This window comes from Olea europaea, unplaced genomic scaffold, assembly GCF_002742605.1.
Source record: "Olea europaea var. sylvestris unplaced genomic scaffold, O_europaea_v1 scaffold1185, whole genome shotgun sequence".
In the NCBI taxonomy this organism is placed as follows: domain Eukaryota; kingdom Viridiplantae; phylum Streptophyta; class Magnoliopsida; order Lamiales; family Oleaceae; genus Olea; species Olea europaea.
This window is the reverse complement of record NW_019229260.1, coordinates 207,219-222,756: the sequence shown is the minus strand read 5'-3', so window position 1 is coordinate 222,756 and position 15,538 is coordinate 207,219. Positions and strand designations below refer to the sequence as shown.

Here is a 15,538-nt window from a genome sequence, read left to right as displayed (position 1 = left end):
TTTAAATTGCCCGAAAATCACATAGTACGAGGAATAAGATATCACATTAAACCACCTTATCTAAAAGCTTGAACTAGGAAAAAAATTGTTTGTATTTTGTATTCTACAGATATGAATTTTACATGAACAACATTATTTTCAACACTGGTTTTTTACGTGATAATTGAATGACAAAAAACCAGAACACAGATTGTCTGCACCAAATGGAAACCTAACAATCTAATACATTATTGTCCAGAGTATTACTTGGGGTGTACTCTAATGTTTTTATTTTAAATTTTTTGTGGGAAATTGATTTATGAATTGAACTTTGTACAATCCAACCTTATTTCTCCTTTATTTCTAGTTTTAACACCTACCCTGCCAAGCTTCCTCATTGCAGTGATAAAAGCTCCATTGAAGACGGACGGGTTACTCGCGAAATCATTTACAGTAGGTTGGGATGCTGGATCGGTGAACAGAACCTGATCTGAAGTGAACAACCCTTTCCCTCCGACCAGATTCTGGAAGTATGTGTTGTCGAATGTTCGAGGAGTAACAGGATCAATGTTAATAGCTATGGATGGATCCACGTTTTGAGGGCAGGATTGCATCAACTGCTGTGCATAGTTAGGATCCAGGGTTGGGTCGACAGGGGACGATGTTGAAAATGAGTAAATGCGGTTTGCAAAACGATTGCAGTGGGAAAAGCCAACAGTGTGAGCTCCTGACAGTGCAATCATATCAAGTTGCGAGAGATTGTGTTTGGCAAACATGGTATTAAGGGTTTTGAGATCAAAGTTCGGCTCTGGTAAGTTTCCAGAAACTCGAGATGCTTTAGAGATGAGTCCATCTCGCCTTCCAAGTTCCACGGCGAAAGGAGAGCCTCCAGCCTGAACAAATTTGCCAAATACAGAACGAAGTCAAAGAACGTCAAGAGAGTCGATGAATTAAAGAAAATATTTATTGAGATGATGTTGAAGGACATTTTTTTATTACCAAAACAACCACGTCTCGAGCAGCAATGGTTAAAACGTCTGCACATGATACTACCCCGGGGCACTGTGCCTCGACTGCTTGTTTTGCCTTGATCACAGTATCAAAGCCATCTCCAGCCAGGGAAAGATTATCTGGAGCATCCTTTTCAGCATCATTATTTGGTGAAGCTATAAGAACAGAAGCATCACATCCCTACAAACCAGAACAGATAAAGTTATTTATGATCAAATGAATCCAGCGGAACAGCTCGATTCTTTAACGGTAACACATGTCAGCGAATTTCACTTATTTCAACATCAGATATTTGCCTTTCTCATTTCTCAACTGTGTGCATAAACATCATTAAAATTGTGATCAAAGTTTTAGACAATTAACCATATTCATGCATAATTTAATGTCTGTGGCATCCTTTGATTCAGTTGAAAAACTTTGAGATATAATATGAGATCATGAAATTGTATAGACTTGGATATTCAAACTGCTCCTATGATCTCTATAAGAAATTGTCAGTATTTTCTAATATTTTGCGGTAAACATTGAATCATCTGTTGGGAAGTTACCTTGTCCTACTTTGTAATCTGATATTTACACAACTTAGAAAAGTAAACATCTTTACAGGTTTTAGGACATGACGGTCATGTTTGGTACATGCTAGTATATGAAATTTCCTTTTTCTTAGTCAAGAATAACTACTTACCTCAACAAAACAGTCATGGAAAAAGAGACGAAGAGTGGACGGCATTGTAACGAATGTTTGGCTAAACTTCGTGGCCACAGCCTGCTGAACAATGGCTTCTACATTTGGACAAGTTGAACTGTAAAAATTCTCCATCAATTGCCCTTCTCCTCTCATCAGAAGGATCATTACCATTAACAAACACAGCACTTTCCATGTCTTCATCTCTCTCTCTCTCTCTCTCTCTCTCTCTCTCTCTGTGTGTGTTGCTTGTATAGACTAATGTTTGTATATATATATATATTGAAGCAGTGGATTAGATTATTGAAAAAGCAAGGGTGACCCTTCAAACAATGTTTTCTGTTATAGAAGGTTTCTTGGTCTATGCCTCCACCAGTGTTGAATAAGAAAAATTAAGCAGCCATCAACAGAAAAGTAATTGCTTTTACAAAGGAAATAAGATTAATTTTTCCCCAGTTGTATATCCCTGGGTCAACCTTTTCTATTCGTCTTACAAAGTCTGAGAAGTAAAATATTAACTACTTATACGTAATTTCTCACCTTATTGTCATAATTTACTTATTTTTAACTTTCGTCAAGAAAAAATAATTAAAAATTTACTTACAAGTAAATTAATTAACCTTAGTCAAGGCTAATATTAGTGCTGGACATAATAATGTATTTATATATATGTGGATTATCAACCTGCCATTACGTGTAGGCTTGGCTACATATTTATTTAAAATTGGGCTATGCAACTTGACCTTGATGACATTTGTCTATTACGTTATTATATTGAATTATTTTATCTAAAAAAATGCAATTATAGATGCTGAGTAATATCTTGTATCAGTATTCTTAAAACTCCATATCATAATCAAATAAGAAAGGAAAAGATCAATTAACCTTTATTTCATTTAAGCAGAAAAGAAAAAAAAATAAAAATAATAGAAAACCCTTTTCCAGTAACCATGAAATTGGACTTTTTACATTTTGCATCTGATTGAATCACGGGATTATGATAATCTCTTTCACAAGTTATTAAAACCTAAGTTGTCAAACTCACACTGTGAATAGAAAGAATCTTGTATTACAAGAATTTTGAGACCAAAAAACTATGACCGAGAGCTCGACGAAGAAATTTAGTTCATGTTTAGGGCACGTTCTTTAAAAATTCCTTTTCCCTCAGATTTACTTTTAACCATACATTCTTCCGGTAAAATAATTTTAACATAAACCCAAAATTTTTCCATGCTTTCTAATTACGTATCTTTCAAAAAAAATCACTATTACAAAATCCCCAAAAACCCCCCCCCCCCCAAAAAAAAAAAAAAAAAAGAGAAAAAAAAGAGAGAGAGAGAAGGAGCTCAGCCAAACCCTTAATCATGATTTCCATATCATGCACAGCTCTCGTATGTGAAGTGATGACAAATTAAATTTAATCATAATGAAATTAAATTTAATCATAATGGCAGTGATGCTTGCATTTTTAGTCAATAACAATAAGGGTTAATTAGCATACATAAGTGAAAATGACAGAGCAACAAATCTTGGTTGTACCAATTCAAAGTTTCCACATGGAGAAAAACTATTTACTTAGTTATTCTCACACGACATTGCAATGCCCCTAAGGTCAAACTAATGCAATTTCTAGTACACGACATTTTCGGTACTTACCAAACAAATTCTATGTTCAAGAAGAAAAAACTTGCATGGTATAGGGTCCAACCATCTCTCTTCTCAATAGACTGAAATTCATATGTTCCGACACTTCAGGAATAGTCGAACATATTAAAAGAAGAAAAAGAAGTTAAAATTTTAGAGTTTTATCTCCTGTTCTCAACTAATTATGAGTTATTGTTTAACGACATGTATCAAATATATCAATCTTTTGCCCCCTAACTAATTATCAACAAAAATTCTTTGCCCAAGAAAGCAAAGAGCTAGGGAGGACTGGAATGGAATATCTTATGTAGTTGGCCGGCAAAGCTTCCGCAAGAGCCTCCCCCCGCTTCCCGATCAATCTTTTAGAGTAGGGAGTTCGTCTTCACCAGAGCCAAACTCCTCTTTTTTACACTATACTGAAAATAAAGCAATAACTACATAAGAAGGAAAGCAAGTAAAGTCTTGAGAAAATAGCAAAGCTTCAAACATTGTAAAGTAATTTTGCAGGACTTATTAGCCAACAAAAAAAAAATTAGACAGAAGAGAGTAAATTTTTATATCTACTCTTTCGTGTGATTTGTCTTTTTTCTATAATCAAGACATTAATTAAATTGCAAATATTACATAAAATAAGGGAGTGAGGGAGAATGCTTATGTCCGTAGATAAATGCCGTGTGTTCGAGAAATGTGTTGAATAGTTCATTCTTTGAAAAGTTCTTTGTAATTATAAGTAATTGTTCATCAATTGTGATTAACAAGCTACAAAAATTCTCTTAACCGAAATGGACCAAAGCAGGCTTTTACGATAATGGGAACGTATCGCAATGTGTTGTTGTTGGCTTCTTCACCGAATTAGTCGCAATGAGTTTTATACTTGTGGCTGGAAAAATAAATAAATAAAAACTATTTTTGATAAGAGTTAAATGTGTTATGAAAAGAGAGAAAAGATAAGAAAATAAAGAGCATTCAATAGACTTGCATGTACTTTATTAAAAATGAAAACCCTATATTTATAGAGCAGAATCAGGAATACTTACTCATATGATATTTGGATATAATGGGTCATGTTCCTCAATCATACACATTTTGAACATGCTTCATGGATTGCAACAATTTCAGAATGGTTTGAAGATGTTACCTTTAAAGATTGCTTTACAGATCTCTACAATATAATTGTTCCTCCACGTATAAACACATATCCTATTTGTGATTTAGTTTTATGCGAGTCATAGAAATAACCTGCATTTGCATATCCCACTAAAGCAGTTCCTGACTTTTGAGAATAAAATAATCACAATCAATAATACACTTTAGATAATGAAAAATATGTTTAACATCATTCCAATATCTTTGATTTGGTGTAAAGTTATATCTTGTAAGGATATTTACAAAAAAAAAAAAAACTAAGTCAGGTCGAGTACAATTTATAAGATAAATTAATACTTTAATTACACTAAAATGTGATACCTCGTGACCAAGAGCCATTTCTCCATCTTCAAGTAGAAGAAATAGATTTTTTTTCACATCAAGTGAAAAGAACAACCATAGATAATGTCAATGGATGTTCATTATCCATATAAATGTGCTTTAAGACTTTTGCTGTATAAGTAGATTGATGAACAAATAATCTTCCTGAAAAATGTTCAATCTACAACTCAAGATAGAATTTGATTTTTCCCAAATCTTTCATCTCAAATTTATTTTTCAAATAATCAGAATTTTTTGAGCTCTTCAAGCGTAAACTCCCACAATTGTAAATCAAATATCTATTTTTTTATGAAAACATATGAGCAGACATCATTATTTTTATGACACTCCTTCAATAAATATTCACTAAAGCAATTATACCACATGCGTTCAGATTGTTTCAATCCATATAATGATATTTGCAATTTAATTGTAACATTATTCTTGGACATGTATCGTTTGTTCCTGGCATTTTAAGTCTTTTAGGAATTTTCATATACATATCATTATCAAGTGAACTATACAAATAGGCAATTATAACATCCATAAGGCGTATATGAAGCTTTTGTGACACAGTCAAATTAATTAAGAATCTAAAAGTGATGATGTCCATTATGGGAGAATATATTTCCTCATAATCAATTTCTAGTCTTTGTGAGAAACCTTGAACTATAAGTTGGGTTTTGTATCTTGTAATTTCTTATTTTCATTTCTCTTACGTACAAAAAGTCATTTTGTATCTTACATGGATTACATTTTCAGGTTTTCGAACTACAGGTCTAAACACTTTTCATTTCTCTAAGGAATTTAATCCTGCGTGTATTATCTATTTCCATTTTGGCCAATTATTTCTATTTTGACAGTCTTTAATAGACTGTGATTTAGGATCCTCATTTTACATAATATCAAGAGTCATGTTAAAGGCGAAAATATTATCTATAACAACATTACTTCATTTCCATAATTTATGAGATAATATATAATTTATTGAAATCTCATTATTTTCGAACAATTGTGGTTGTTCAAGAACCATATTTTCAATATTTAATTGATTAATATTTTCTAATGTTACTTCTTTCGAAATTTTTCGTTGATTTTTCTCTTGTATTTTTCTTTTTCAAAGTACAGAGTCATTTGAATTAATTGATCGGCCACGCTCCTGACCTACTTGATATTCATCTGCTACAGTAGATTGTCCTTCAAGGATATCAATTTTTAATGAAATATTTTTTACTGGAATATATGACTTTATCACTTTTTTATTAGAAACAAATACATCAGGTAATTGATTTGTAACTCTTTGTAATTGAATGAATTTTCAACCTTTTACTCACATTGATTAAAGTGGGGATCGAAGTGAGATAAAGTTATTTCATTTCAAAAAAAAAATTTTACCTAATCTTTCATGATGTAATTCCCCCCCACCCCCAAAAGTTAGGAAAGTTATTTTATCAAAATGAAAATCTGCAAAATATGCAGTAAATAAATCACCCGTTAAATATTCAAGATACATAATAATATATGGTGAATGAAAACCCACATAAATCTCAACTCTTCGTTGGGACTCAATTTAGTATGTTGTGGGGGGTGAATAAGGATTTGGACAGCACAACTAAAAATTCGTAGGTGAGAAATATCAATACCAAATACTTGTTATAAAAGTGAATATTGATAATAGGCAATTGATCTAATACGAGTCAATGATGTAACATGTAATATAGCATGACCCAAATAGAAGTTGAGAATTTTATTTTCATAGGTAATGGTTTAACAATATGTTGTAAGCGTTTAATAAATGACTCCGCTAAACCATTTTTTGTATGGACATGAGCAATTGAATGTTCAAGTACAATCTCAAATGACATACAATAATCATCGAATGCTTGTGATCTAAATTCACGAGCATTATCAACATGAATAGTCTTGATTGAACAATCAGAGAATTGCGCTCGTAACTTTATGATTTGAGCAAGTAGTTTAACGAATTCTACATTCCTAATGGAAAGTAGGCAAATATATGACTATCTAATAGAAGAATCAATAAATACCATAAAATAACGAAATGATCCACATGACGGGTGTATTGACACACATATATCTCAATGAATTCTTTTCAAGAAAGTTGAAAATTCAATATTGACATTTGTAGTCAAATGTTTAATGACGAACTTACCTTGCAAACTAGCTACACATGGATAATTATTGGTAAAAGAAACTTTTGGTTCTTTAAAGGATGTCCATGTGAATTGTTTATTATTTGACGCATCATTATAGCTCCTGATGTTCAAGTCAATCATGTCAAAGTATAAAACTTTTTTTGTCAATGAACTTCTGATTCGTGTCATTATTTGATTCAACCATTTTATAAATGTGTAATACATGTCAATTAAAAGTACATAAAAATTTTCCTTTATCTACTTCTTACCTAGATGCAAAAAAAAGTTATGCAAAAATATTCAACATTATTTTCTTGTATCATCTCAATATAATATATATTGTAGCAAATATATTAAAAACTAAGCTAAATTTGCTAAATAAAGTGTATCGTCAATATACAATTTTGTATTATCTAGTAAATAATAGAAGCTCTTCTGGACCATTCAATGATATTTAATGCACCTGATATCATATTAACATATTTTATGGTAGTGTTAAGTCCAAAAAAAAATTTTGTCTTGAAAAATGATATATATACTTGCACTATCAATCAAGTAAGTGTCTTAACAACCCACTATGAATATATCAATATAATAAAATAGATATATTTAAAGAAGCTTGAATTTAAATTTAAAAATGGTAAACATAATTCAATACTATGAAATTAACGATACATAATAAAGTTTCAAATTTTTTGTGAAAAGTAAAAAAAATAATAATAATAAAATTTCAAACTAAATGTCTAAAATAAAAGGAAATATTAGAAACATAAAAAATAAGTTAATCTATATCTTGCATCACACTACCCTCAATCAAATGGTCAATATTCTCATTTGAATCAGAAAAGAAATTAAAGATATCCAGATAAGTCACATCAATTGGAATATCATAATTAGCAAAATTTATCTCCATTTTTTCCTTTCACTTGATTGAATTTTGGTAAAGATCCATAAGATATTTTGCCATATGACAAGTACGTGTCCAATGCACTTTCATTCCCCTCTAAAGCAACTTTTTTCGTGCTCCTTTTTTGGATATGTTACTTTCGTTTGCTTGTGCCTTTTGAAATTATTACCTTGTTGCTGATAGCATATTGATTATTTCATCCATGATTCACTTAATGTCCACTTCTACGTCCTTGTCTTGATATTGCATTTGCTTCAAGCAACATCAGTATCATTTGCTTCAAGAAATGGTACAGAACTAGTTGGATGTAATTCATGATTTTTTATTTTTTTTTTATCAACAATCTATTATTTTGCTCAACCACAAGCAAGCGAGATATGAGTTTTGAGTACCTCTTAAAATCACACTCACTATATTGTTGTTGCAAGAGCATATTCGAGGCGTAAAAGGTGGAAAAAAATTTCTCCAACATATATTTGTCGATTATTTTTTCTCTGCACAATATCAATTTTGAACATATTCTGAGCAGTTCAGAATTGTACTCATTAACATTTTTAAAGTTTTGCAAACGAAGGTGCATCCACTCATAGTGGGTTTTGGGAAGGACTATAATCTTCTAATGATCAAATCTTTCCGTTAGTTTTTTTCAAAGAATTTGTGGATTTTTTCCAATGAGATATTCAATTTTCAATCCATCGTGAAGATTACGATGAAGGAAAATAAGTGATTTTGCACGATCTGTAGAGATTTTTTATTTCTTTCTTTTATTATCTCTCCCAAACATTTTGAACAAGATAAATATCAATATCGAGTGCATCAAGTACCCATAATAGATCATTTTTGCCAGATATTTCAAGTGCAGCAAACTTCAATTTTGTGATATTGTCATTTGATTAATTACACAATAAAGAAATATAATTAATTTCGAATAATATAATTAAATACTATATCACATAATAATTAACCAAGTAGCCACTGCCAACATAACATAAGTCATATGTTTCCCTTCCGGGATTAATAAATTCAAAAAATAATATATTTTTCGAAACATGTGCTACTTCAGGAGCACGTTTACATTTTATTATTATTTTTTCAAGAGCAATATGATAATATCCTTCTGGAATATTGAAAAATATAATCATGCTCTTCAGAAGCAAGTAATATTCTTCAAGAACATTAATTATAATGTTATATTACTTCAAGAGCAACAATAAATTATTTATAATAGATAGATCTACAATTAATATTCTTCTGAAATATTAATCATAAAATTGTGATACTTCAGGAGCAACAACATGATAAATTATTAATTTAAAATTTATATAAGAACATCTAAAAATATTTAATCATGTTAAAGACATGGAACATTTAATAATAATCGTAAATATGTCTTACCAAATAAATTCAAGCATAAAGTAAGTAAATTAAAGCGTGAATTAATGAATAATGTTTGTACAGACAAACGTGAATAGCATGCTTACAATCATGAATTAAAGTATAAATATATGTGTAGAACAAAAGCCTCATAAAAAAATTTATTGTTTTACTGTTTGAATATTTACAATAAAAGAAGTAAACAAATTGTAATAGTGGAAGAAATCATTATTTGTTAATGAAAATAAGAGAAGCAGTTAACGACAACAATAGTTATAATGGAAAGAAATCCTTTCCACAAAAAAATTCTACTTGTAGTAAATTCGTTATGTGCTTGTGAATTCACAATAAAATTCACATGTCTATGATAAATGATTATGCTTCAAAAAATGATTTTCTTCTCTAAACTTTAAATAATTAAACTTTCATGTTAATAATGTGTTATAAAAAGAGAGAAAAGATAAGAAAATAGAGAGCAATCAATATACTTGTGTATACTTTATTAAGAATCAAAATCCTATATTTATAGTTCAGAAATAGGGATACAGTAATAATAATTTCTAGAACTGCAGGAATACAATTGTCATTCGCTAATAAACATTAATAAACTTACCATTTGCAAATGCTTGTTGTACATTAGGGTGTACATAAAAGTGTCCACCCCCCTCATTTGAAGGGGAGCCTATTCCGAATAAAATATGTTTTATTTGGAGTGAGCCCCCCTCCATGTGAGGTGGTGGACACATTGATGTATATTTCTTGATATACAAGTGGCATAAACCTTGTAACAAAATGAACTTTTATGATTTTTAATTGACGCTGTTATGATGAAGAAAACCTTAAATTTTCTTCATTTTTCCATGTTGACATTAGACTTTATAAAAGATTTTCATAGAATTTATATATTGCAAAAAGAAGAGTATTTATATTTAAAATCAGATTGAATTTATTGTTGGACATATCTTTGATTTAACATATATCATATAGAGAGATAATGTTTATATTATAATACATGGGTACTGCATGTTTTGTGACAAGAATTCAAGTTCAATACTGCAAGCAAAGCACGCACTCCATGTTTGAAATTAATATAAAATTATACTTATAAGTTATTTAATCTTGATTGGTACATAAGCTATTATTCAATTTCAAAGGTCTATGTAGCTTAAAGGAGCACAAGAATGATTATGCAATGTGGCCACCCCCATACAGGTTTCAGTCTCCATCTACGACCATTTGATTAATATGAATTATAGCCCAAAAAAATTGCCAATTACATAGGGTCCAAATGAATTATAATTTGCCACATAAATTGTCCCTTAAGCATTACTAATTTGGAAGTTAGGGACAAATATTTTATTAATCAAGCGTGAGTGAGTATGCAAGCATTTAATATATATTTATTTTAAATATACTAATAATAATCTCAATGTATTAGTTCATAAATAATTGTCATATGCAATTAAATATACCAAAATCCTTTATAAACAAAAATGTTACCATCTCCTACACTCGTCACAATTCTAACCAATTGTGTTAAGTACCTCACAAATCAAAAATTATATGTCGTATTGCACCGTCCAGTTTTGATATCATTGTTTTATTTACAAAATCTAATCTCCTAAAACTAATTATGTTACATCTAAATCAATAAAATCGTGTCTTATGGTTTTCTAGTAAACGTTCACATCAAGACCCATACTTTAAATTTTAAGTCTAATCATTGAATCAAATAATATAGAGGTTAATTACATCGAAGAGGTAACTCAACTTTCAACCTAATTACTATTGGATCATTGAACTTCAACTTGAAACAATCAAGTCACTAAATTTTAATTTAAAATCTTCGAGCTACTCTATTTATTTTTGTTAACGTGCTAGATGAAGTCACTAATGTGTCCATGCAAATCAATAAAATTAATATCACCAGAGGTCATTGAACCTTCAATCCAGTTACAATCAGGTCACTAAACTTTACCCTAATTGGAGTGACAATTTGTCCATTACTTTAGTTATTTGTTAATGTTATATGATTGGTTAAAATTAGTCCGTATTTGGTAGGAATTCTTCAAAATTCATTTTCTCAGTGTGTGTGTGTGTATAAAAATCGACTGGCTATTTGGTGCAAGGGCAACTTACATAAAGGCCCTAAATTTTGGGGTGGTTTTTATGTCCATTACTTTAGTTATTTGCTAATGTTATATGATTGTTAAAATTAGTCCATATTTGGTAGGAATTCTTTAAAATTTATTTTCTCAATGTCATGTTTAACAACACATTCTTTCGATAAAAGAATCAACAAATTTACACTATTTTTTAACCACGGATTTTTTAAAATTAAAAAAAAATTCATCTTTATAAAATCAATTATAATAATAATAATAATAATAATAATAATAATAATAATAATAATAATAATAATAATTCTATCGAATGGCTATTTGATGCAAGGGCAACTTATATAAAGGACCTAAATTTTCGGGTGGTTTTTAAGAATCATTATAAACATAGGCTAAAATATAAATACTAATATTTCACCTCATAAATAGTAAGAAATAAAGTGTAGAAATCAGTAACATAAAGCTCTAAATTCAAAAAAACCTGAATCCACCAAACTCTAAATCAAGCAAACAAAATCAGGAGCTGCTTCAACTTCTTTTTCTTCAAAAATTTCTTCTCCAAATCTGTAAATAATCAATCCAAATCTAAATCTTTGTATTATTTCTATTTTTTTAGTCAATTATTTCATATTTTGTTTGACTTTAATGCTATTGAGATTTTTTTTTCTAAGCACATATGAAATTTCATCTTTTATTAATGATTTTGAATTTGTATATAGTAAAATTAAAATTTGTATCAATTGCATTGAGTTAATATATATGAAAAATCAACTTTGTATCAATTCAAGTAAGACATTCAGTTGTGTGAAATGAAAATGAGAGAAGTGCCACTCTCCTTCACTCCTCTTTTCTTTTTTTTTCTTTTTTTTTTTTTTAATGAAAAGGTCACAATCTGTCTCATTCGAATTCCTTTGTAATTTGTATCAATTAAATATATGCGTACATGTGCATTTTCTGAATATTTAAGGCTTAATAGTAGGAAGCATTCTTATCCATTAGACGTTGTGCCAAAATCATAATTATTGGAATAGCAGAAAAGGTCCTTGTTTGAAGCCTTTTGTGCGAAATATAACTTTTTAATTGCGAAAAACCATCGTACCATTTAATTTCATTAGTTTAAACATTGAAAACAGTAAATTTGCAAAAAATTATAAAATAATGATAATTGCGATTGCAGTCCCAAAGTTTTTATTTTATTATTATTTTTTCTTTTTGCAAATTATACTCAATTTTCTATATGTGCCACCCACAATCCCAAACCTTTAAAACTTTATTTACTTTATTTTCTTCCCACCTTGTAAATGTTACGCTCTAAGTCAAATCAATTTAGATTGTAAATACTTTTAATACAACTAATGTATTTTACTTATGATAGACCTATTATTTAATTAAATTAATATTCTGTTAATTTTAATAATAGAGTCAGTAAATTTATTTCTTAATAATTTGTTAATCACAAGAAGTTATAATTGTGAGATACAAATTATATATAACTGAATCTTAAATCATTCGGGATCATAAGTAATAGTGAGTTGCAAATATCGTTATTACAGATCATTGAATGTAAGATTTCTTACTTATGAAGTAAGTAACTAAAATCACAATCTAAAATGTGGTGACACTTAAGTGAGCATGTAGATGTTTTGTTAAGAGAGCAAAATATTGGAGACTCGATGGAGAGATTTTACATGGATAACTATCTAAGTGTCAATAGTTAGTTGATAAAGTTTGGTAGTGAAATTAATCCTTCGACTTGAGGTCATCATAATGCCTTATATGAGAATAGGCATACCTTGGTGTTGACCACTGACCTCCGATCTCATGATTGTGGCTTGCAGGCTCCACCTCGTGCGCAAGTGAGATCGGCCATTGGAGATCAACTCGGTCATACTATCGTCGTAATCTCAAAAGACATAATGATTGCAGATTCCTTATGTCTTGTCATATCACCCTCTCGATCATATACACTTGTAGAGGGTGACGTCATCACTGTCCAAAGCCACCAATCCAAGGCCCCGGTCCCCAACTTCTTGCAGGTCATCATTACCTGAGAAGAACATTGGCAAATGGCAACTGACATCGTCAACCAATCACAGGAGAATTCGGCAATCTGACTTTCGAGCGCAGTCCTGTAATTGATTTAATTGATTTTATGTAATTTCGGCTGTAGCCATGTATAAATAGTGGGGAAACAGTTCTCCTAAGGACGGATGAACTTTCTTACAAATACAATATACAATTTAGTCTTCTAAACATACATTTTGGTCTACTTCATAAGAGAGGAAGATTACCAATTTTCTTAAAGTTGACTCGAGATTAATCTTTACAAATTTTGACGTCAATAGTTTGGTGCTAGAAGAAGGTCCTGTATTGTGAAAAATAGCCCCATCATCCCACAAGAAACACGAGAGTCATGATTCGTAGTTCTAGAACTAGAAGTCAATCTCATACTCGCCTCTATGAGATCGATACTCCGCCCAATTCCCCAAGACGACAAGATCAAAATTGGACAAACGACCCGCAAATGACCGCCATGAGAAAAGCCTTAGAAAAGCTAACAAATGCAATTGATCGATTGGAAAGAAATCAAACCCACTTCTCCTTACCAGACACTAAGTTGAAATCCCCAGCAAGGACAAGGGCCAGACATCCTCCCACCAAAGGACTATCCACTTCTCAAGAGGAGAATTTTCCAGAAGTCGAACTGACGAAGTCAGAAGCTAGGTCCCTATAACGGAGCCCGTCCCTAGAAGAACTGGCAATGTGTTTGACAGGTTAGGAACCCAGCACTCGCTAACCCCTATGCGAAGGTACGTTGAAACCGACCTTAAATGTCATTTGGAGCAAGCAGAGCACGAAATGAGCGCTTTGAAAAGACGCACCGTCGACCTGGAGGCTAAAAAAAAAGGCGGTGTCGAAGATTACCTCACCAAGCGACATTCCCCTTTCACTGAAAATGTCCTCATCGAGCCATTACCAAAAAAATTGAAGATTCCCCATACGACAGCATAAGAAGGAGAGGGAGATTCCCTTAGCCACCTTGATAAGTACACTTCGTGGATGAAGCGGCGAAGGACAAGTGATGTCATCATGTGCCGAAATTTTTCCCTAACCTTGGGAGATAAAGCTCAGAGATGGTTCAGAAGGTTACATCAGAGGTCGGTAATTAATTGGAACGACCTAGCCACGGCATTCCTGGCCTAGTTCATGGGCTTCAAAGCCAGGACCATGCCCAAAGAACGGTTGGTGAGCATTAAACAGGGCAAAAGTGAATCCTTCAAAAGCTATCTCAGCAAATTCAACGAACAATCCATAGAAGTGGAAAAAATATCTGATGACACCACCGTACTCGCTAGGCTGAGGCCTAGAATGAGATTTTGGTGGTATATAAATGACGATGGATCCTGAACTTACCATGAGTTCCTTAACCAAGCTAAGAAATACATAAGCACCGAGGAGGCAACCTCTAATCAAGAGGAAGGCAGATGTGACCCCGACCTCAGCAATACGGCGAAAGAGAAAAAGCCGAATAGAAATCCTCAGCCCGAAAGAATGAAGGATGGGAGAGAGAGTTCAACCTAAAATTTAGCCGTACAGATTTCGAGAATATCACTCACTGAAAACCACCTTAGAAGAGGTGTTCATGCAAACTAGCAATAAAGAAACATTCTGCAGGCCGGTGGCCCAGAAAAACGGGCAAGTGGGATACCACCAAGGGCAATACTGTCAATATCATAGGATGGCAGGACATAACACTGACAATTGTCGAGAGTTTAAAGAGGAAGTTGAGTCCTTGATTCGTAGAGGACGGCTGTAAGAGTTCATTGCTAAGCCAAAAAAAGTTGACCAACCTCCTCAACGGCCATCCCCGCAGCAAGCACCTGCTAAAAGAGCTCAGCAGATAGTTCCCAATTGCAAACCATCCCTACGGGCTGATATTAGAATGATGGTTAGAGGAAATCAGTCTATTGAAGGGTCCAGAAGGGCGAGCGCTAACAAGCTCGAAATGTACGAATCATGTCGAACTACGAAGAACGAAACCCCTAGATTGGTACAAATCTTGAATGGTTCTTGTTCACGGAGAAGGATTCCCAAGTGATCCTCTAGGACTAGAGTAATGCCTTGATAATCGCCATGCTAGTGGCCCGGGAGCTCCCGAACTTTAAGGTAATTGGAAATATCGGAACGCTATCTT

General features: G+C 31.9%; 1 protein-coding gene across 1 annotated transcript; it reads right to left on the bottom strand.

Moving 5' to 3' along the window:
• Window positions 1-74: 74 nt before the first annotated feature.
• Window positions 75-1,930, bottom strand: LOC111373958 (peroxidase 55-like). Its single transcript, XM_022996562.1, has 3 exons — window positions 1,676-1,930; window positions 979-1,170; window positions 75-872 (listed from the first exon to the last, which is right to left on the bottom strand). The coding sequence occupies exons 1-3, from the start codon at window positions 1,877-1,879 to the stop codon at window positions 297-299; spliced, it is 972 nt and encodes a 323-aa protein (XP_022852330.1). The 5' UTR covers window positions 1,880-1,930; the 3' UTR covers window positions 75-296.
• Window positions 1,931-15,538: the final 13,608 nt, after the last annotated feature.

Excerpts from the sequence above, each read along its gene's own strand:
- LOC111373958 (XM_022996562.1), bottom strand. The coding sequence starts at position 1,879 with ATGAAGACATGGAAAGTGCTGTGTTTGTTAATGGTAATGATCCTTCTG. Across the intron at positions 1,171-1,675 it reads TCCATGACTGTTTTGTTGAG|GGATGTGATGCTTCTGTTCT; the intron begins GTAAGTAGTTAT and ends TCTGGTTTGTAG. Across the intron at positions 873-978 it reads CTCGAGACGTGGTTGTTTTG|GCTGGAGGCTCTCCTTTCGC; the intron begins GTAATAAAAAAA and ends AAATTTGTTCAG.